The sequence below is a fragment of the Xyrauchen texanus genome, chromosome 39 (genome assembly GCF_025860055.1).
Source record: "Xyrauchen texanus isolate HMW12.3.18 chromosome 39, RBS_HiC_50CHRs, whole genome shotgun sequence".
Classification (NCBI taxonomy): domain Eukaryota; kingdom Metazoa; phylum Chordata; class Actinopteri; order Cypriniformes; family Catostomidae; genus Xyrauchen; species Xyrauchen texanus.
This window is the reverse complement of record NC_068314.1, coordinates 26,024,557-26,048,266: the sequence shown is the minus strand read 5'-3', so window position 1 is coordinate 26,048,266 and position 23,710 is coordinate 26,024,557. Positions and strand designations below refer to the sequence as shown.

General features: G+C 38.9%; 1 protein-coding gene across 1 annotated transcript in view; it reads left to right on the top strand.

Moving 5' to 3' along the window:
• LOC127633033 (cadherin-4-like) overlaps positions 1-23,710 on the top strand; it is a 389,224-nt gene that overhangs the window by 239,423 nt on the left and 126,091 nt on the right. Inside the window, exon 5 of the mRNA XM_052111894.1 lies at positions 21,305-21,493. Coding sequence (XP_051967854.1) covers positions 21,305-21,493 — 189 coding nt within the window. The remainder of the gene's footprint in view (positions 1-21,304; positions 21,494-23,710) is intronic.

The following is a 23,710-nucleotide window of genomic DNA, read 5'->3' as shown; positions in this document are numbered from 1 at the left end:
TGAATGCCTAGACTTTAAATGCATGGCCCACCACAGCATTTAAGTCATTACTCACTTCATTCAAATCATTATTCATCCCTCAAATCAAATATGGTGGCTAATGCACACATTGGCCATTAACAAATCAAAAAGCTGTTGGTTCTTCTGTATATTACAACCAAACAACAAACTTTCAGCAAAGGCTCCATATTTGATAATACTATGTTTTGTTTTGTTTTGATTTTTGACCCAGTGGTATTCTATAAAGTACCCTGGAGTAACATAAAAATTAAATGGTATGTGAATATGGTCATTATCTCATTACCACAGCATAAATCAAAGTACTATGTCATTCCTGTATGAAACCATTACTGCACCATGGCCATAAGGCAATATAGATTTTGTGTCTGTGCTTTTATTTTTCTCTATTTTTGTCTCGGTATAAACCATTATGACTTGAAAGACATATCCAGAGTTAGAGCTTCACTCTTTCATTTAAAACTAATATCAACCATTTTAAAAGAACTTGCCCCAGAAATGTGCACGCCCACACACACACACACACACACACACACACACACATATGTTGTGTTTCCATGTTTTATGGGGACTTTCCATAGACATAATGGTTTTTATACTGTACAAACTATATATTCTATCCCATGACCCTAACCCTATCCCTAAACCTAACCATCACAGAAAACTTTCCGCATTTTTAGATTTTCATGAAACATAATTTAGTATGATTTATAAGCTGTTTTCCTCATGGGGACTGACAAAATGTCCCCACAAGGTCAAAAATTTCGGGTTTTACTATCCTTATGGGGACATTTGGTCCCCACAAAGTGATAAATACACGCTCACACACACACACACACACACACACACACACAGCTAACAAAAACAGCCATGACACTTGAAGTTATTACAAATTAAATGTGTCAGTTACTAAGTAAGCAAATCTCGTGTTACTTTAAATTAGGAGAGATGATTCAAAGTGTAATATGGAAGCTAGCTATTATCTACTGCGTATCAATAAGGACATCCCACTGCACAATTCTTTGTATCTCTGCCGAGTCTAAATGTCAGCAGGTTACAAGTAGTTCATTATAAACTTGCATGACATTTGCCTGTATCACATGGTTTAAACAATACCCTGGATATTGGAGTATAATGTGTATATAACTGCAATCTCTATAGCTTTTATTTTAGTCTTTTTACATTTACATTTATGCATTTGGCATATGGTTTTATCCAAAGCATCTGCTGTGCACTTATTACAGGAACAATTCCCCCGGAACAACCTGGAGTTAAGTGCCTTGCTCAAGGACACAATGGTGGTGGCCTTGGGGATCGAAGCAGTGACCATCTGATTAACAGTTATGTGCTTCAGCCCACTACGCCACCACCACTCTTTTTCTAGTATTTTCTAAAGCCAGTGCTTTACTATTAAATGAATCAACAATGTAGTTGCTTTGTCCCACAACATGTTTGATTGAGCTAACTTTTATGTTGTTGGATGGTGCAGGTCTAAAAATTCCCAGGACAGTTTTTTTTGCTGGCATTTAGATAGATATGAGCCTGAAGCTGGAGATGGAATTCATGTGAACTGACAATTATGTTCAGCAGCCATTATTTTTTCTCTCTCCTCAACAGCAAAAATCTAGCTTTATCTGCTGGCCACACAGATCAAAAACGCTCGCAGTTCCTCCCAGTGTGTGCATTAGTATTTTAGATGATGGTGAAGGTAATTTTTGTGACCCAAGCTAAATTGCAAAATTAATGACTGTTATAAACAGCTTTCCCTAACACTCCCCCATCTTTCATTGGTTGGATAAACAGATAGTCCAACAGTGTGATCTCACTTTGAATTTGGTGACATTAAGTTGAAAGTTCTTCCAAAAAATGTGGTCTGTGCTTAACCACTGCCCCCAGTGGCCGAAGCAAAAAGTGTTGTTGAACGTATGAGCATGTATGAGCTCCATGTTTCTAGGTGACATGTCCACAGAGTGGTGCCAAAAGCAAGTTGTTTTTAGTAGTAAATGATCTAATACAGTAAAGAAGAATGTATAATTTATTACCATGTGTCATAACGATCTTAATATGCAGAGACAAATACTTCAAGTAAGTCATTCATAGGTCGACTGATTACAATTTGGCCTTGTTTTTTGAGCATCCAGAGCAACTAGCCACAACAATATTGATGACTTGTGTTGAAGCCAGTGTTCAACAAGGTTACATGTGAAGTCAACATGTTGCTATTATTGACTGCATCAATTCAAATGTGTTTATCTTTTCCTGTGGTGCTTATATTAGCACGTTGTGTCAACAGCCTCAGAGACAGTTTGTGGTCCTGCTTGGAAACTCGAAAATAATCATGTTCACCTAATCAGTAATGAATGCAATTCTAAGGTTGCTGTCACTTCTATGTGTATTTTTGTTCATGTTTTGTTTTCATGTAATTTATTTTGTATTTAGGTCAGGGTTGTTTTTGGCCTTCTTGATTCTTGTCATGTGTTTTTGTCATGTGATTTCCTGGTTGTGTCATGTTGACCCTCATGTTTCACCATGTTTATTATTCTGTCATTGGTTTATGTTTATGTGTCTTGTTATCTTGTTATCAGTTCCGTTCGGTCATTGGTCACCTTGTTATTAGTTCTGTCTTGTCATTGATATCTTATGTTGTTACCATTTTGGTTTGTATTTATAACCCTCATGTTCTCTAATCCTTGGTCAAGTGTTGTGATCGTATAATCCTGTAATGAGCTTGTAATTTTGTTTTCATGGTCTAGTTCATCCATAGTCTTGTTTATGTCTTAGTCTATTGTAGTCAAGTCAGAGTTTCACTTTAATGTGTGTCCTTGTAATTGGAGTTGTTTTTAAAATGTCTGAAATATGGCTACATCAATTGCTGTAGTTTGAAATGTATGTATACTGGGAGTTCTATTCAACCATTATAACTTTTTTTTTCTCATGTGTAAAACACTGGCTTGATTCACTGGCCACACAGAACAGAAATATAACAATGCCACTGAGTGTGCATAACTTAGCTCAACACAGAGACCTTTAGTAGCATGTTTTATTTGCAATGCTGTATTTTGAAGACAACAAACTCATGTTTTAAGGCCAGTAACCACAACCTCCCCATTCCAGCCAGTGTGGAGAACCCGGGAGAAGAGTTAACGTGCCAGAAAATCCATGAGCAAGATAGCACAGCTCATGGCCTATCATCTCCCAGCACATTCTAACCTGGGAAATGTAATCTTATTTAGCCAAGGAACACACTGTGCGCCGGTGTGCCCCATTGGCAATTAGCTCATCCGGTTGCACACTCCTGAGAGCAATGAGAAAAAGAGTGAAAGTAATCGAGAAAGGACAGACAACACACTACAAAACGATATGTTTCAGCTGTCACACCCTCCCTCTTAAAACAACCCAATGAGTTACTCAGGTCATCTGGTTAAAACATAGACATCTTAATTTATATTGCTTCGTCTCAGTAGACAGGTATGCAATCTCCACTGGCACAATGGGCCCCTGGCTACAAAAGAGAACAGCAAATGAATAACAACAGAAAGAAATTAACACTCGGCTACACCACAGGTGCACAAGACACGGCATCCAAAACATTGTCAATGCCCTTTATGTGGTGAATATCAAGGTGGAATGGCAGTAAAAAGAGACACCAACAAATCAGTCGCTGGTTTAGGTTCTGCAAAGAATGTCAAAATGTTTGGGGATTGTGGTCACAATATACCACTAAAGGCTCCTCACTCCTCCAACAACATAAATATCAAAATGTTGCAAAGCCCAAATTAGTGCAAGAACCTCCTTTTTAATAAAATAATAATTCTGTTGATTTGACGTAAACGTTTTTGGAGAAAAAGCAAACTGTTTGACCCACATCACAGGAATCTTCCTGTAAGAGTACAGCCCCTGCACCCACCTGACTGGCATCTACATGGATTTTAAATGCTTGATCCAACTGTGGTGCCATCAAAACTGGGTCAGATGTGAGCAAAGTCTTAAATGCATCAAAAACACTTTGACAAGCAGGTGACCATTCAAATTTTAATGATGATTTAAGCAAATCTATCAATGGTGCAACAACAGAATAGACATTTTTACAAAAATGGTGGTAAAATCCAACCATGCATAAGAACCGCATCAAATCCTTCTTAGTAGAAGGGGGTGGATACAAATCTATTGTGTGAACTTTTGCACGAATTGGCCGCACTTGCCTTTAACCTAAAATTTTCCCCAGGTACATTACAGTAGCCCTGACGATCTCAATTTTTGCCAGATTTACTGTTAGACGTGCCTGCAAAAAAAAAAAAAAAAACTCAAACATTCGATTAACATGTTACTAATAGTAACGTGTTTAGTAACTCTCTTGTGTTTCTAAACACCACTACATCGTCCAAATATACGTTGCATCCCTCTAAACCAGCTATGACTTGATTCATCAGGTGTTGAAAAGTTGTGGGTGTGTTTCATTAGCCGAAACGCATGCCATTGTAAGAAAATATCCCATGTGGAGTTATAAAAGTAGACACATCCTGAGCATGGTGGGTCAGCAGCACCTGCCAGTACCCTTATAGTAATTAAAATTTACATATACGGCAACACAAACTTGGTCAATGCAATCCTCTATTCGAGACAATGGAAACTAATCAGGTTTGGTTAATCAAAAAGATATTGTACCTCAGAAGAAAGAGTTTTATGTTTATCTAAAGAGACACAGTAAAAAGGTTGATGAACAGGCACTGCTTCCCAACATCTTTATCATGGTGGTGAAGATGCATCTGCGAAGGAGTATCAGAAAATAAGCAAAGAAATGCATTAATAAAATCAATTAACTCTGTACGTTTGTCATGAGGAAGATGTTTTAACAAAGTAGGCAAGATATTCATTGTCTTTTAGTTTTGAAGACACGCTCGTAAAATGCCATCATCTGGAACATTCATCTCATCTTCCGCACCAGCTCCAAGGGGTTCAGAGAATCCACAACCCCCGAACTTGCTGCTATATTTATAGACTTGCAATAATCTTTAAAATTATTGCACTAATAGTATGGCTTTAACTTTAACATGACAACATCGGGTACTCATTTTCCGATCAGGAACAACATAATTATCATTAGGCTCTACTTGCACGACCTCATATGGACCTGCAAATTTTGCTTGAAATCGAGACCCTACCATTGGTAGCAGAACAAGATCTTGATCTCCAACACTGAAAGTCCTGTATTCAGCACGACAGTCATACCACTTTTTCATCTTCTTTTGGGACTGACACAAATTTTCTTTGGCCAGTCTTCCAGCCTTATGAAGTTTATGTTTAAACCTGCATACATACTCATTTAAAGATTCAGAAGGATTGTTTTGGGACCAGTTATCATGCAAAAAAGCTAACGGGCCTTTCAGCTAGTTTGGGCTAAAACTGGTACTCTCCTGAACAACTTCTCTAGTGGCTAACAGCAACTCCTCTTCCCATCCACATAGCTTCACACAATACACTTGCAACAGGGACTTCAGAGTTTGGTGAAATAGTTCCAAAGCCCCCTGACTTTGTGTATGGTAGATTTGGAGTACTCGAGTTTGGACCAATTTTAATTGACTTGGACTTGTCACAGACTCATTGCAATCTCACAGATCTGATGCAAAGATAAATAAATAAATAACAAAACAGAAATTAATGAACACATCTCTGTCTGCATGCAGCTGGATTAACCCCTGAAGTCATAGACGTAGCCAGAGTTGTTTCACTGTGTTTAAGCAAACACATGCACACACAAACATATGCACATGCACAGGCACACTCATCAGTAAACCAATATGCTTGAATGTTACTATAGAGACTACTGTATAACATTGACTTCAAAGATGGTTGGCATGATGAAAACATAAAGACGGGTATGTATCCAATGTAATAGAAACTAAACAAGGCAGTTTCACATGACACGTGACCTGACAACTGGTAAAATTGTGAGTGGAATTTGTATAGACAAGACGGTGCTCGCATTGCAGCTTCATCATGGTTACTTAATTGAGTCAAGTCACCCACATCATGTCTCTCACAGTTTAATTAGCATATCGAAATACAAATACATAAAAATAGTATTGATATCAAGTCTTTTTAGGTGTAATATACCTACACATGTAGGCTTCTGTAGTCTCTTGTGATCCACGCAGTGTTGTCAGCTTGAACTGGTCCATAATATCTTGATGAATAAACTGTGTATCTTTGGGGGAAAAAAGCATTATTGCTAAAGCAGACAGTAACTCTAAATAGATGAACTGCACCTATTTATTATTGATTGACTATTCTCAAAGCATTGATGAGCTGCTTAAAATACATTATTTTATAGCATTTGTCCACCATTCACAACAGTCAACATGCACAATAAAATATTGAGATATTTTGGGCAGTGAAATGTTTTGTTTATAATTTAATTATAGACTATTAAATTAATGTATTATTCGATGACAGAGTTTGTGTATGAAGCTAAACTTCATGTTACGAGTTGAATTTAGTTGGTTATGACGTTTGTATTTTAAGTGTTTATTTTATTGTAAACCACTGGGTAACTTATGCACATCTTTTGTATGCCTATATCTCTGTCACTTTTGAAGGACAATTCTGTTAAATGTATGACTCAAAATTGTAAAAATGAAATTGTTATTCTCCATGTTTTTGTGGTTAAAGAAGAGCTCAATTATTTAACATTTTCTTTGATTTGTATTTAAAGATTTCAGACCAACACGGCTGGCACTCACGCAAATATATTTATTTTATTTGATTTTTTTATCTTCAGTTCTATCGCAGTTGCTGTGAGATGCACACAGACGCATCAGGGATTTAGGTACACGAGCAGCATGCAAAACTGCCCTGCATTGTGCAGTTTCTCACAAATTAACTAGAAAATCATGTTCGTTACGACATGGCCCTAATATTATCAGTGGGCTTTTCCAGTGTTTTTGGATGTAGCATTTGCAGTCAAAGATGGAGCAAATGTAGTGTCCTAACTGATTGCAAACTAAAGAATGTGCTTTGTGGATCTGGATTTTTTCTTTTTTTTTCCTTCTACGAATGTTTGACTATCAAATATTCGTGTCATGTTGAAGTTGTATGTGCTGTGTAACTCTGTTTACTACACCTGACTCATGAGTAAAATTGGTCTGTTTGGTCCCTCATTTCATGTAACAATTAAATAAATAGGTGTTACATAATTTGGTGCCACAACAGGGACTTCCAAAATCCAAAACCAAATTGGAGGATTTTATTGAATTTTATTTGGTTTTAAACAGACTAATTTTGCTTCTTATGAGTCATAATGTAGAATGTGTAGAAGTATCATGTAACTTTATGATTGAGCAAGTGCATTAAGTTACTTTATTACAATTCAAGAATTAATTTATGAAATTGACACAAAATGGCCGACCTGTGTGAGAATCCTACAGAACTAGACTATTCCACTGCACCTTTTACCACCAGACGAGAACCAGTTCAAGCCCTTATTCAATCTCTCAATCATTTGTATTTGGAGAATGAGGTAGATGAGGTAGAGCATGAAGACAGTTCTCGGGACTTGCTGTTACCGCCTCCACCACCTCCTCAAGAGGAAGATGTAGCCACTTTCAGTTTGGAATCAAGGGTGAGCAAAATGGAATCTAAAATGGATGAACTAGAGAAATCTCTTGGTGTGTTTTCTAATGATGTGCAGCATGATATATAGGCAAAATCACAAGTTGACTTATGGAAGAGCAGATGCAGAATCTTTTATCCCAGCAAAAGCACCATCATAAACGTATACAGCAACTGGAGAAGGCACTACCCTCTGAGCTCAAGTCTGAATGCCAGCAGGTAAAAGAAACCTTAGAAAAGAGTATATAGCAAGTAGGACAAGCAATGAGGGATTGTATGGCACAAAGGGATGTTCAGCTGAACTTTAATCCAGTCTTCCCACATTGCAACATCTACTCCCCACTTCAGTCCACCCCCGACTAACATTTACATTCTAACATTTTAAAACACTGATCAAGCTGGATTTTCCAAGGTTTGGCAGTTTGGAGGGAGAAGACCCTATTTCTTACCATGAAAAATTTGGTGAGTACCATGCAATTCAACCACTGAATGATACAGAGATATTAGCCATGTTGCCTTCTGTTTTAACTCATGCAGCTAAGGACTGGTGGCTTGCGGAGAAGAAGAGGGTGAGAACATGGTGTCAATTCAAGAAAGCATTTTTACAATATTTTCTGCCTGATGACCATGAAGTTGTGTTAAAGAAGAATTAGAGAACAGAAACAAGTATTTGATGAAAATATTAGAACATTTGCTTATCAATATTGAGCCTTATGTCTACAATTGAAACCTTCCATTTCAGAACGTGAAATACTCCAAGCTACACTCAGAAACTCTAATCCTTGTGTCGCCAGCATACTCCGAGGCACGGTCTCTATGGTTGACGAATTGGTACATGTTGGTACCCTGGTGGAAAGGGATGTTAGTGAGGAAAGTGCATATTGGAGACTGAGAAAAACAGACCATCAGGCAAAGTCAAATGGAGTTAATAAAGCAGCAAAAGGCGACAGTCAACCCCTCATATTGCTCTACTGTCAGGAAATATGGAGAGACAGCTTAACCCATTATCCCTGCCTATCACCATCAATAACTATAGATGTCAAGCAGTTTTGGACACTGGTAGCACCTATTCTTTACTTCAGGAATCTTACCGGAAAAAATTGAAGTCAAGCCCTGAAACTTGGCAGTCCAGCAGAGGTCTGACTTTCTCACTTGCCAATGGTCATGTACAGACAGCTCTAGCAAAGGTAATCTGGAATTGTACACTTCAAGGACATCAATATCCATTCAAAGCCTACATGATGAAAGATCAAGATCTAACTTTAACCATTGTACTTGGCCTGGAGTTTTTGATGGATTCAGGGATTCAGATTGATTTCAAGGACAAGACCTACATTCTGTCGGAGGAAATTTAGGTAAAACATCAATTCATGCTGTATGATTCTTTTGCAGAAATTAGTCTACATCTGGCATTACCTTTAGCTGGTGATTATGGATGAGGACATTATTCCAAAGACTGCTTTTGTAACCAAAAATGCAGAGTATGAATTTGTGTGTCTACCATTCGGACTGAGAAACTCTGCAACTTTTCAGCACTTGATGAATACGGTATTGAGAGATTGTCTAAGACAAAACAGAACTTTCCATTTCGATGATATTGTAATTTATTCCAAGAGCATTATGAATAACTGAAACAGTTCTTTGATATGTTAGAAGCTGCTGGTTTGACCTTGAACCTGTCGAAGTGCAATGTGCTCCAAAAATCCATTACTATCTTAAGACATGTTGTGTCTGCTGAAGGAGTTTGTACTGAAACTACCAAAGTGGAGGCTGTCCAATATTTTCCTGTACCATCAATGCTCAAAAAAGTACAATGCTTTTTAGGTCTTGCTGGTGGTACCATAGGTTTATACAGTAGATCGCTGCACCATTGCATGTAACGTTGCCTGGGAGTGGACAATGTAATGCCAACAGGCTTTCGACAAACTGAAAAGGGCTCTTCAAAAAACACCTGTGTTGGTACCCCCTGACTTCACAAAAAGTTTTAAAGTCCAGATAGATGCCAGTGATGTCGGCCTAGGAGCTGTGTTGACTCAGGATCATGACGGAGCTGAACATGTTTTAGCTTATGCATCGAGACTTCTTCATGGAGCTGAGAAGTCCTATTCCATGCCCGAAAAGGAATGTATGTCAGTAGTTTGGGCAGATGAGAAATGGAAAGAGTACCGGAAGGGAATATTGCTCTTACGTGGGTTTTCAATCATCCTCGACCAACTTCTTGACTGACCAGGTGGGCTTTGAGGTTACAAAGTTTTGACTTCACATTCAAATATCGAAAGAGTCAATGTAATGTGGTACCCGACACACTCTCTCTGGGTATACCTTTCCAGGAAGTCAAAGGTCAGATGTTATTTGTCAGGCGAATGACATTGGATCAGACTTGTCTGTCAGCTGGGATGAAATTGGATCAAAATAAAAGGATCATACAACTTTTGCATCGAAACATTTAAAACCGTAGATGTTGGCACAGGTGTAATGAGAGCCAAGGGTATAACCGGAGAGCTACACGATTTTCCTTTCACCTTTAATACGGGGCATTTTGATTTCCAGTGGCCTTTTCCTTAACAGTAGTTTCACATTTGATTCAGGTAAAATTTATTAACCACAGTTGAGCTGGCATTAGTAGAAAAATATATAGATGGCTCAGAACATGGACATTTTTTCTGTCCCCAAGCATGACCCACATGGACATCGCTAATATGGGACTTGTGAGTAAATGCTAAATTATCTGCTATCACAGCAATATCAGATTCAGAACCAATGTGACGTTCATTAACATAATTGATAAGTTGTGGAGGAAGTGTAAATGTAAGTCACAAGCAAACTCTACATACGTTTGATATTTTTTTTTCCTGAAATCCCTAAACCTTTGTCGATATGCCTCAGACACTAGTTCATATTATTTGAATACAGCTGCATTAATGGTGCCATAACTTTGTACAATGAGTATGCTTTTTTACTTTTCCAGTTGTAGGACTATGATGCAGAAGATAACAATAAGAAATTCAATAATTCTATACAGAATTGTTTAAATACAAAATCTACACTGACTTTACAGAACTATAAAGAAATTCGGACTGGCAAGTCTGGGTGTTGTGCATCTGGCAAATCTTAACTGCTCATCTGTCTTTGTTGTTAATCAGTTAAACCCTCAAACTAACTCAACACATGACTCGCCATTTCCGGAGGGACTACTATTTTCATGATCACCAGGGAAACCCATGGAAACCCATTGCTCTTCAATATATCCAGCTCTCCACATTTAAAACTATTATACTAATCATGAGGCATGTTTCCAGCTCACATGAAGCTTCATTCATGAACAGTTGACATGGACCTCTACCTTTTTATATTTCACTACAATCCAAATACACAGACATGTGTAGGATTATGCTACAAATATGGACAAATGCATCCTATGCAGATGATAACCCTGACAATTATGTTTTTTATAATGTGTAATGTATTATACATTTGTGGCAGGGCCGAGGGCGGGGCGGGGCCGGGTTGTGATTATACACACCCGGTCCCTTATCAGGCTAATTAAGCCTCTGAGAAGGATAAAGGCAGATTGCGGGCGGTGGTGTGGGAGAGAGAGATTGTTTACGGACATGTCTGTCATGTGTGTGTGTTTGTTATTTGTTTCAATTTTATATTAAAATATTATTTATATTATCGAGCCGGTTCTCGCCTCCTCCTTTCCATTAGACCACGTTACACTGGTGCTGAAATCCGGGAAGGAGGAGGGATGCCCGTCGCGGAGTCCTCGACACTGCTGTCCATCCTGGGGACCGCCTCTGCCATCCACCAGGGGAGGGAGTAGCAGAACCGCCCGGACACGATGAATAGCCGCCGTCCGCGAGGCGAGTGGGGACTGGACTCCCCGACCGCCTGGAGCGATGGAGCCACTGCCAGTGGCAGAGGAGTGCCCTGCCATCCCCCAGAAATGAGGAGGGGTCGACAGAAGACCGCCATCCACGAGGGGAGGAGGGAAGTGACTCCCCGACCACCTGGAGCAGTAGAGCCGCTGCCAGGGGCGAAGGAGTGTCCCCAGGAGTCGCTGTGATTAGCAATATAGTCTTGTTTGTATTCAAAGATGTATTGTCTGTGGTATATTTTGATAACATGATTTTACAAAGATCTTGCACCTAAGCTCGCACCATATTTAAAATATTTGGCCATGAGAATGAGAATAGTATTATACCAATAAATTAATGAATCAATTATTTTAATAAAGCTAATTGTGAGCGGATACAATGAGACATTGTGTTACGAATTTAATGGTGGAGAATTTTATTCAGACAAATATTCAAATTATTTGTCATTTATCTTCCTTAGAATGGTTGTCGAATGTGACTAATTCCATTATAAATTTATGGCAATATACATTATAAATAATGGCAATATACATGCGGACTGTTTAATTAAATTCTTAACACACTTACTGTTTCCTACCCTGTTAAAATACTTTGGAGCATCAGGCCAATTCTCCGCATTCGCAACACGCTCAAATAGAGCACGAAAAAAAAAATCCAATCAAATATAATGAAAATATACTTTACTTTTGATATGAACACCATTGCTTTTGTCCTTTGTGTCCAGCAGCCTCATACGCAGTTTAAAAAAAAGGTCTACCAACACAAGCGATCAAATCAATTTAATTAACAGAAATTTGCCAAACGAACAGAAATAAATATTTTTTTTAGACAAGCCCTCATTTTGTTACACTTTAAAACAAAAATGTAACAAAAGATGTAGGGAGACAAGGATAAGGAATAACAGGCATGTTTTATTGACAAATCTGTATTGAGAAGACAACGAACTCTGGAGTGTTAAGGTCAATAACCACGAGTTCCATACTCCAGCCGAAGTGAAGGACCCTGGAGAAGTCAACATACCCGAAAACCCGTGAGCAAGATGGCACAGCTCACGACTGATCATCTCTTAGCACTCTACAACCAGGGAAATTATATCTTCTATAGCCAAGGAATACACTGTGCTACACCTGAGAGCAATGAGAAAGAGAGAGAGAGAGAGAGAGAGAGAGAGAAACTGTGAAAGGACAGATAACACTATGGTTTCAATATGGCTTCAGCTGTCACAGCTGCACTAATTATAAACCCATGGAAAATACTTGTTGTTCTCAAGTTTTTGATAATGGAACATCAGTGGAAACGCAGGTACATTTGCTTTTCGCCAGACTGTGAGTTCTGTTGCGAAGTCTGATTATGAAAGTTGCGAACAAGTGCATCCTAATGGGGAATTTGCACATTCTGGCGTGTAATGGAAAAAACTCCAGACAGGGTTGCAAGCAGAGCAATGCTGCCCTATAGAACAATAACCTCCAGATGTCTGCTGCAGAGCTGCAGGCTGACTGATGCCCAAACGGGTTACTTCTCAATGGGGAAAGATGGGGAGCCAGCTGGCAGGGCTGGTTCTTCTGGAGCTACAGGAGCTCAGGGCAATCCAGGCAGTCATTTTACACATGCTGACTCCCGAATGCACATACTGTACACACACAAATACATAGAAGCATATTCCCTACATCTGCTCTGTGCTTTCCCTCAACAAAACATGCTTGTTCTAGTTTGTTCTTTCCTCACTGTCTTTTGTAATGGTTGCAGAGCCTGTTATCCTGCCAGAGGAATAAACCTTTTCATTAGCCATGCTGTTATAAGTTTCTGCCTTCAATTGGGACTGCCATGCTACAATGCATCAGAGTAGCATGGATCTTCCAGTGTGGTTGGCTATACATTTGGAGGAATTCTTCTGCAGAGCCAATGAGAGTTGATTAGATAAATCAAGGTCATTATCAGAGCTCCCAGTGTCCTGTTTGTCAGGAGGCAGGAGAGATGGAGTGGGAGACAAGAGAGAGAAATTGAGAAGATGAATACACTGCACTAATGAACAGATCTGTGAGGGGAGAGATAAGGCTTTTGTCTGGGTTAGAACATATCCTGCTTGCTGGCTGCAGTGTCTCTCCAAGTACAACCTCCCTAAGGTAACATTGCTGAGCAGGCATGAACTGTTATCGCAAGCAGTGTTAGTATTTAGATGCCTTAAAGGTGAAGTGTGGAAAATATGTGCCACTTGCATCACCAAATAGATCTGCAAATAAATTATCTATTTTCAACAGGTTTCCCAAGCACTCTCCCATCTGCCATTGGTTGGGCAAGCAAATAGTTGAGTTTGGATTGTAATTCCATAATAACAAAAGGAAAACTGGCACTTTTGTCTGAGTCATTACCTAGTTATGGTGGAAAAAAGCTTCTGCCTGTGCTAATGTTTATTATGCAATCATAACGCGGTTCAGACCCATATTATTTGAGGGACTAGCGGGGGCGGCGGAAGGAAATAAACTCTGCCTCGGACCAAGCAATCGAATTCATCCTGCACACTAGGAAGACACTTTTAATAATGAAAAAAGCTGATTTTACTTGAAAGTGCATTTTTAGTAATGGAAGAATATATGCATAATGAGAGATGAAGATCCTTGCCATTTTTGGGGATTTCCGCCTGGATTTGGCCTACCCAAATTAAAAAGCTTCCCATTCCCACATACTTTGGCCTAAATACACAGTTTTGGTGTCATTTTACAGGAAACCCTTTGAAGTTGCATAAAACACTGCTAAAAATAAAAAAAAATTAAATATATGTTGTCTGAACAGTAATAACCCTCCTAAAAAAAGAGGCGCTTTTTGATTTTTTTTTAATATAAATTCATTTTTGAAAGTGTATAACTCAAGCCCTGTTTGCCATAGCAGCATGCAGACAGTTTTGGCTGTTTCCACTAGATGTCAGCAAATACCTGAAAAAGGAATTTTGTCTGTATCATGTTTTATTTAATATCTATTTAAATGTATCTGAAGGGAGGAATATTACCTTTTTTTGGTGTACTTTCTGCCTACCCAAATCTAAAGTCTCCCCATACCCATATACAGTGCTATAAATGCAAAATCCCAGTGTAATTTTACAGAAAACCCTTTGACATTACATAAAACACTGTTGAAAGTGGTAAATATGCGCTCAGGTGTCTGGTGAGACGCGTCTGTGTGTTTTAGCGACGTAACCTACCTAGTGATCACTTCACAGTCAGGATGCAATATCACAGCCCCTGATTGGTCTATTTGATCTTGAGAGACATTGCCGGAAAGCGGAGGGTCTAAGCTTTACGGCAATATATGCTTTATCCGGATCGGATGTTTACATATTTTCCTGGATTGTTGAATATCATATAACATTACTTTGTGGTGTTTCTGCACTCGCGTGACATATCGAGGGATTACTTGGGCACACAACCACAGAAAACACTGAAAAATGGCTCATTTTGCAGAGAATAACCTAAGGTAAAGGATTATGTAGCATTTGTGGCTAACTGTGCTGTCTAGTGCGAGTAGCACGGCAAATATTCAATAATTTCACTTTTATGTTTACAAATGTTGATTGTATTCCTCATGATTCATTCGAAGTGTATTAGATATGTGATTATACCTCAATAAAAAGACTTATTGGAACTTCTTACTGGCAATGAGAGCTTTCATTTGATACATGGTTTGTACATGTAAGCGTCATATTTGAGCTGATATGAGACATATATGTATTCAAAAACGCACATAATTATGACACGACTTTTGATGGGTGGAACTATGTAATTTATTGTAAATAAGTTACTTAGTGTAAAACAAATGCCAAAGTGATGCATATCTCAAGAAAGTAGATATTCTAAGCTTTCAAATGGTACCAGATATGAGCTCATAACTCCTCCGCATACATTTAAAATTTGAAGTACATTATTACTGACGTAATTTTAAATCCCGGATCCGGGATCGTGGATTTGAACTGGTTAAAAGAAAATTCCCGGGTTCAATACAAGTTAAGCTGAATCTACAGAATTTGTGGCATAATGTTGATTACCACAAAAAGCGAAGGCCTTGCAAAGGCAAAAGGCCATAACTTCGTTTTTGGTCAAAAATTTGTTATTGATATTTTTGAGACATTCAAGACCTCCTTTATTATGTGGATAAGTATCTTGAGTCAGTTTCTTTGTTTTTTCGAGAATGTAATGGGTTGTCTTAACAGTAACTTACAAAACCCCAGGAGAAACCAAGGCAGGTATCGTTACTCCGCAACTCCAAGTACTGCTCTTTGACTTTGTTTTGGAATGCTCAAATTGAGTTAGGGTACTCTGCCTTTGTTTAGCCGTGCATCAAAATGAAGTTACTGTGCCGACATGGAGTTACAGTACTCTGCCTTTGTTTTTCCATTAAAGTTTGCCGTATTTAAATTATGGTGAAGAATTGAAGCAATCTGACACACACGATACCTTAATAAAAGTGTAGTAAACAAATATTGTTGAGTGATTTTACTATAGCGTTTAACCCTCTGGGGTCGAAGGACGCGCCAGGCGTCCTGCAGGATTTTTTCCTCATAACAGCGGAAACAACTTTACATTTTTGGGCATACAGATAACTGTAAGACATCATTAGAAACTATGAAGGGTCTACTTTTATTTGTGGACACTCACAATAACAACAAAACCTTGTGCTTTTGTAAAATAAAGAAAATAAACAGGGTGCGCTTTCAGCCATCTGTGTCTCCGCGAGCATATTTCTAAAACACGTCACAAAAATGAACTGAAACTCCACGAATACAATGCAGTTTATTCCTGTGATGTAAAGCTGAATTTTCAGCATCATTATTCCAGTCTTCAGTGTCACATGATCATTCTGAAATCATTCTAATTAGCTGGTTTTCTGCTCAAGAAACATTTATTATTAGTATCAATGTTGAAAACAGTTGTGTACTATTTTTTCAGGGTTCTTTGATGAATAGAAAGTTCAAAATATCAGCATTTATCTGAAATAGAAAGCTTTTGTAACATTATACACTAGCGTTCAAAGGTTTGGGGTCAGTAAGTATTTTTATTTAAAAAAATTTTTTTAAAGAAATGAATACTTTTATTCAGCAAGGATGTATTATATTGATCAAAAGTGACAGTAAATACATTTATAATGTTTCAAAAGCTTTCTATTTCAGTTCAAAATACTTGTGAGGATATTGATTGTGATCCAGCACCCAAATCAAAAACATGGCCAGTTCTTGATAGTTGTCTGGATATTAGTTTCCCAGCGTTTGGTTCTGATGAGCTGTTCTGCATCACACCTGACACCACCCTTGTTCCTCTTATGGAGTTTCCCCTCACTCCAGCCACAGGACCACTGCCAGCACCAGATCCCACCCTCACTCCAGTCACAGCATCACTGCCAGCACCAGAGCCTGCACAAATCTATGTCCTTTTACACGCCCAAACAAGAGGGCTTTCTGGTGTTCACTGCCTGTGACCAATGTTGTGGAGGATGACAAGTAAGAACACCATAAAACAACAAGAAATTAACAGGATTCCAAGTTCACTTGTACATGATTTTTTATCTCTTATTCCAATCCCAGGCATTTTAAATTTGTACATGATTTGTTATATCTTTGCATTCCATTATTATTTAGATTATTATGTTTACTCATTAGAAATATGCTTATCTTGTATTTATTCATATAACTCAGAGTACAGTAACTTCAAAATAGGGGTCAAAAGTGAAGTTTGAGCTCAAGATTTTTTTATGTAGATAAATTTAATTACTAAAACATCTAATTGTCAGATTTCCAGTGTCTAACCTATAATATATTTGGCTGGACAACAAAAAACTTAAAAGTAATTTTACTCTAACGAGTTCATTCAAAAAGGTATTTGCCTTTGTAGGGCAGTATAGTCACCTGTAATTGGATATAACTTTACACAGCAAAGGTTAAAAAATGATATAAAATGATATTAACCCCATAAAGTAATGTTAAATGATTTTTATAATGACAAAGCAGGCTGCATATATTAAAAATACACAGAAATATTAGTTCACACTTTATGTATATATTATAAAGTACATCATATATAGTATGTCAGATTTTTCAAGACTCAGTAATTTATTATTATTATTATTATTATTGTTGTTGTATTTGGTGTGAATGGAATGTGATGGTGATTGAGAGATACCTCAAAAGTACGTTGTATCATATTTGATACGTGTAATTTTAACTGGCTTTTTCAATAAATAATATACTAAATTTAACCAAGCACAAGGTGCTTATTTTCAGCATTTAAAATATCAATAATAATGTAATCATTACATTAATACAATCAGTTTTACTTTATTAAAATAAGCTGTCATTTATCCCAACATAAGAGTAATTATTTGCAAAAGTCTGCTGCCATTTTAAATAGATCGATATGAACAATGAAGCCACATGTTTTTCATAAATAACCACTAAACATATACCATATGTTTTTTGGCTTTTCAGCTTGAACAGAGTGAAACAGGAGCCGTCAAACATTCTGTATCATGTTTGATACATATAGCGTTTTTGGGTTCACACAATCTGTTTATGTCTTGTGGCTATACTGTTGAAACAGTGAATATTTTAACATTTACAGATTGGCCCCATTTACTTCTATTGTAATTGCCTCACTGTAGCCAAGCTTTTTGCTTGAGTGACAAGTCAAAATTAATATTTATGTTAATGCTACAAATGCTGTCAACTGAATTTTCCTTTAAGTGCTGGTGTCCCACTTTCCCAGTTGTCCTTGTATTCATCATATCCTGGAAGAAAAAATCCACACGTCACCTTTAAATTGCTTCTTTGAAATTTTCTCATGTACATGCATGTCGTGTGAGTATTATTTAGCTTCCACTGCTCAACTTGAGTTTTCTATCATTCTCTTTCTCTGTATCTAACCTCTTCTTTCTCTATATCACCCTCTTATGCACAGTAATTGCTGCCCCCTGAAAGGTCTAGATGTGGCCCATCTCTCTCTTTTCCTCTCTCTCTCTCTCTCTCTCTCTCTCTCTCTCTCTCTTACTGCAGCAGCAGGTACCTGTGAGCTTTGTGGATGAGCAGAGCTGAGGTGGAAGTGATGTTATCAGCACATCACAGCTGCCCTCCTCACTCATTCATTGCTCCCTCCTTCTGCTACAATTCCTCCATTTTCTAAGCTTGCTTGAGCCCCTGCAGCCAGAGCCATCAAGCTGTGAAAAATTAAAACAAAAGAGGGACAAATACAATGTGTTTGCTCAGATTTGCTTCACATCTGTTCAAGCTCTTCTGCTGACAAACGTGCTTGTGAGACATTGACAGACTGACCGACCTACGCATGCTCGAGTTGGCTGCCCGAGCTGGGGGAGGGGAGACAGATAGAGCGAGGGAAAGAGAGAGAGTGGGGAAAGTGAGAGAGAAGACTGTAATTTGGCAAAAGCATTTAGAATTGACAATACAGTGCCAAAGATAGAGGGGTGTCAGGGGAAGAAATGGCAACACAGTATTACATTAAAAGCTGACAATTCAGAGATGAGCGCTAAAGACACCAAATTAACCAAAACAGAGTCCCCCCACACTGACATCCATGGCAGTCAGTCACTGGGAAATGTTCCCTCTAAAACGGTGGCTTGAGAAATTGGTCGCCTAAGCCCTTTCCTTGGCCTTTGGATGAATCAAGTTGGGGTCAGCAGCAGCTCTAGTTTTTCTTGTCTAAATTATTGATGTGGTATTTCATCAATCTTTTTTCATTGGGCACCCATGAGGAAATGTCATGCTATGCGTCACTCTGATATTGCTGTGTTATATGGGCTGGTGAGGCCTTGACGTGATTTGTCATTTTGATTGGTCCTTTTAGAAGAAACACCACGGATATTGTTATGGTCCTGTCTCGGGGCTCTGGTATGCATGAGCTGCTTGGCAACTGTTTCAAATTACCTCTGAAATAATTGGTAATTAGTAATAATTAGACAGGTAACTGCTCTTTTAAAGGAGTGTTTGTCTCTTTTAAGTAATTCAAGAGTTTAAAAATATATATATATTTAAATCTAGGTGAGGTGAAAAAAATCTTCAAAATATTTGACAAGTGTCAAAAACAATATAAATTCATTGAAATGTAATCTTGGTGTGCATATTAGTTCATTTTCATACCAATAACATAACATTTTCTACCAAACAAATAAATACAAATTAATTACCTGTTGTTTGGTGTAACCATTAAGTTGCACTTTAAATACACATGAATGCACTATATAACTAAATTATTAATAATAGAAAAAAGAGTTTTCCAACAGTTTTTTATATTAATAAATAAATATAAATTAGATAAAATAAATAAATAAAAAACTATTAAAAAATAATTTACAAATATTAAGAATATCAAGAAGCTTTTTTTTTTCTGGGTTACGCTACATGGCCTGAAAAAAATGTGCATTTTCAGAGAAATGTCATAATGTTGATATTTAATAATATGCCAATTCTTTTTTTTTTCTTTACAGACAGTCTTGGGGTCTTTTATTTATTTATTTGTCAGAAGACAACAAAATAGATAAATGTTGGTTACACCACACAACTTTGATCTGGTTGACAAATGTTTTTCAAATATTAATCATATTTGGGGGCCAGGGTAGATCAGCAATAGAGACGCTGATTACCACACCTGGAGTCTCAAGTTCGAATCCAGTGCATGCTGAGTGACTCCAGTCAGGCGTCCTAAGCAACCAATTGGCCCGGTTGCTAGGGTGGGTAGAGCCATGTTGGGGTAACCACCTCGTGGTCATTATAATGTGGTTCTCACTCTCAGTGGGGCGCATAGTGAGTTGTGCATGGATGCCACGGAGAATAGTGTGAGCTCGGATTGTCTGTCACAGATGCGGAGGCAACAGAGATTCATCCTCCGCCACCCATATTGAGCCATTACGCCACCACGAGGAGCTAGTGTGCATTGGGAAGTGGGAATGCCAATTAGGGGAGAAAAGGGGAGAAAATCCTCAAAAATATTAATAAAATCTGAAAATGTTTTCACTGTGTTATGAGGAGGTGCAGTGAGGGCACATGCCAGGCCCTGAATTGGGCTGATCAGCCGGGACGTTGAGGATCAGTTCAAAAGGAGAGAGAGAGAGAGAGAGAGAGAGAGAGAGAGAGAGAGAGAGCCAGCCACATGCGGCTGCTGTGTGTGTCTATGTGTTTGTGTTAAAGTTAATTTGAGTTAATTTCTGTTATTAAAACTAACGTTGACTGTTCACCAGTTCCTGCCTCCTCCTTACCCACTTTACCTATTACAGACTGCTTTTTAAAAAAATAAAAAATAATGCAAGATTAGTCTGCACTACTATTTTTCTTTTTCAGGACGGTTACTCCACGTGACATTTTTCACTTTAAGCCACAGAATAAAAATATATAAAAATTACTTTGGGGGGAAAAAATCATCATTGAAGAGGAGTATTCAAGTAATAGTTTGTGTGAATTGGATTTTTAATGTATTTTTAATAATTTAATGGATCTGGTCAAAGATATTAGAATTATGTCTTTGACCTTTCTAAGACATTCACTTTCATTGTATAGAGGGAAAAATGCAATAAAAGTTAATAACTAGAGACAAATAAGATAAGGGCTATTCACCATTTACTATTTATAAAGAATGTAAAAGATCATTTGTGGGGATTTGTTTTTCTGTGGTTTTTCATGATTCTATTTCTCATTACAGCTTTACAATGCTTTAATGCTTTCTTTTTATCATCAAAAATGTGCTTTATGTCTTTGTTTTTGTCTTAATGTGAAATTTTAATTCATATGGAGTGTACATATCTTTTCTCCACAGATTGCTGGGGATGGTTTATATGCTAGATCCTCCCAAAGCCACTATCAAAATCCTCAACTCTTTGCGTTTCCACGACAACACCAGCGAGGCTCCACCAGTGGGCTGAGACGACAGAAGCGAGACTGGGTCATTCCACCAATCAACGTGCCTGAAAACTCGCGAGGACCCTTCCCTCAAGTTCTTGTCAGGGTCAGTATTGGTTAATGCTCAGAGCTTACTTGCTATACACAGCAGGGAATGTTTGTCAATTTTATTTTGATTAAACACAACTTTTTTACTTTAACTTCCTCTGTATTGGTTGACATATTCACGAGCCAGCTTCATCACTTGATGATCATTTGGAATATTTTGACACATGCTGTTCACTTATTAATAAACAGAAATCACTTTCAGCCATGAATGAAAAGATCTCGGCAAACTGTCTTTCAAAACAGACAGTTCCACACAACTTAAGTTTCTCTGTGTCCCTCTGAAACATAAAAGAACAAGCCCCTCTCAAGTCCCCTCACAGAAGCTTTTAGGCCTCATCTCAGATGCGTACTTCTGAAAGACACAGCTTGCCTCACCCCACATCTCTTGAACCACAGAGAAGCCTAAGAGGTTAAAAAGCACAGTATCACAGGTGAACATTTTCAAGAGCCTTCATTCAGACTGCTCTTTTGTGTCTGCTGCTGAGAGCCCTTATAGGGTAAGAAGAGGACTTGTGCTTCATTTCTGACTAAAGCGTTGATGAAGAGGGGGCTTACAGGTAGATTGGCATGGGGTATCAATATCTTTCATCCATCTAATACTTCTACAATGCCTTTCCTCAAGTTTCTCCAGCATTTGATGAGAAATGAGGATTGCTGGATTTTTTTTGTTTCCTATCTGTCACTCATTCGAAGTTGTGTCGATGTAGTGACACTAGGGATCACCCTTGGGAGCCCCAAACACCTCTGATCTTTGAGAAAAGGCCAATGGGAATTGGCGTGTGGAATTTGCATGCCACTCCCCCGGACATATGGGTATAAAAGGAGCTGGCTTGAAACCACTTATTCAGATTTTTTCGTCTGAGCCTTGTTCAGCGATCCATTTACCTCTGAAAACCAAGCTGTTAGATTTATGGTGTATTGCAACGGTTTCACCCCCTCTTGCACCGGTGGTGAGCAGAGAACGCCCCTGGGTGCTTCAGCATCTAAAATAGTATATTCTTCCTAATAAAAGAGGATATTTCCTACTAAAAGAGTGGCACTGATGGAGCATCTTTTTAAATATTCTTTTCCATCTGTGTATAATTCCTGGTTATGGTCGCTATCTCTCCACTTCAGACGGCCACGATCGCTGTCTCACGTGCTTGGGAGCTGCCAACATCATTCGTGGATGGGTCATGTCAATGTATACTGCATACCAGTATACTGGTATGCCCTGACCGAGGCTCCCTTAGGCACAGATGCACTGGCACACAGCTGGCCCTGGGGGCTACGCAAGTATGCATTTCCCCCAGTGAGCCTACTTGCACAGAAGCTGTGCAAGGTCAGGGAGGACGAGGAGCAGTTCGTCCTAGTAGCACCCTACTGGCACACCCAGACCTGGTTCTCATAACTCACACTCCTCACTTGTGGTGGCCTCCTGGGCCCTGACCAATGGTGTCTCTTTAGCAGACATCTGCAGAGTAGTGGGCTGGGCAACACCCAACACCTTTGCAAGGTTTTACAACCTCCGGGTTGAGCCGGTCTCATCATGTGTGTTGTCAGGTACAAGCAGGTAAGATGCGGGACAGCTGGCCAGGTTTACCGCTTGCGGATTGCACCTTTCCCCTCCCAGAGGTGAAGATGTGCGCTTTTTACCCCTCAGTCGTGTTCATGAAGTTGTGGACCCTGGATGTCCTTCCTCCTTAGCCCTGTGGCAGGTGAGTTTGCGGAGAAACTCTATGCAGGCCCAGTACGTGAGGCCCCTCTGCCCCCGGTCACGTGTTTGTAGAGCTCCTCCCCACTCTGGGTAGGAGCTACCATGGGGACTTCTCCACATGAGACACTGCCGACAAGACTCGGTAAGACTGTGTGATGTGTTTCCACACAATTTCCTCCTCTTTGGGCAGGGTGTGGTCTTCACGGTGTCTTCCTCTTGGGAGTGACCCCCCGACGCGGACGCTATATGGTGCCCAGCTGAATGATTTTTATTCCTTTTGAGGAGAAAAAAAGAGAAGAGGCCGGTCCCCATTTTTGGCCCGTCGACTTGTCCCAAAGGTTCAGGTGACCATTTGATGCTCGTAAGAGCTTTGGGGGAGGTTACATGACGGCCAGGTGCACTGGCTACAAGGCACAAAATGGTCTGCACATCTCGCACCTCCAGTCCACGTAACACAATTCAGCTAGTTGTGCAGTTTTGTATTGGGACCCCTAGTGTAACTACATCGACACAACATCA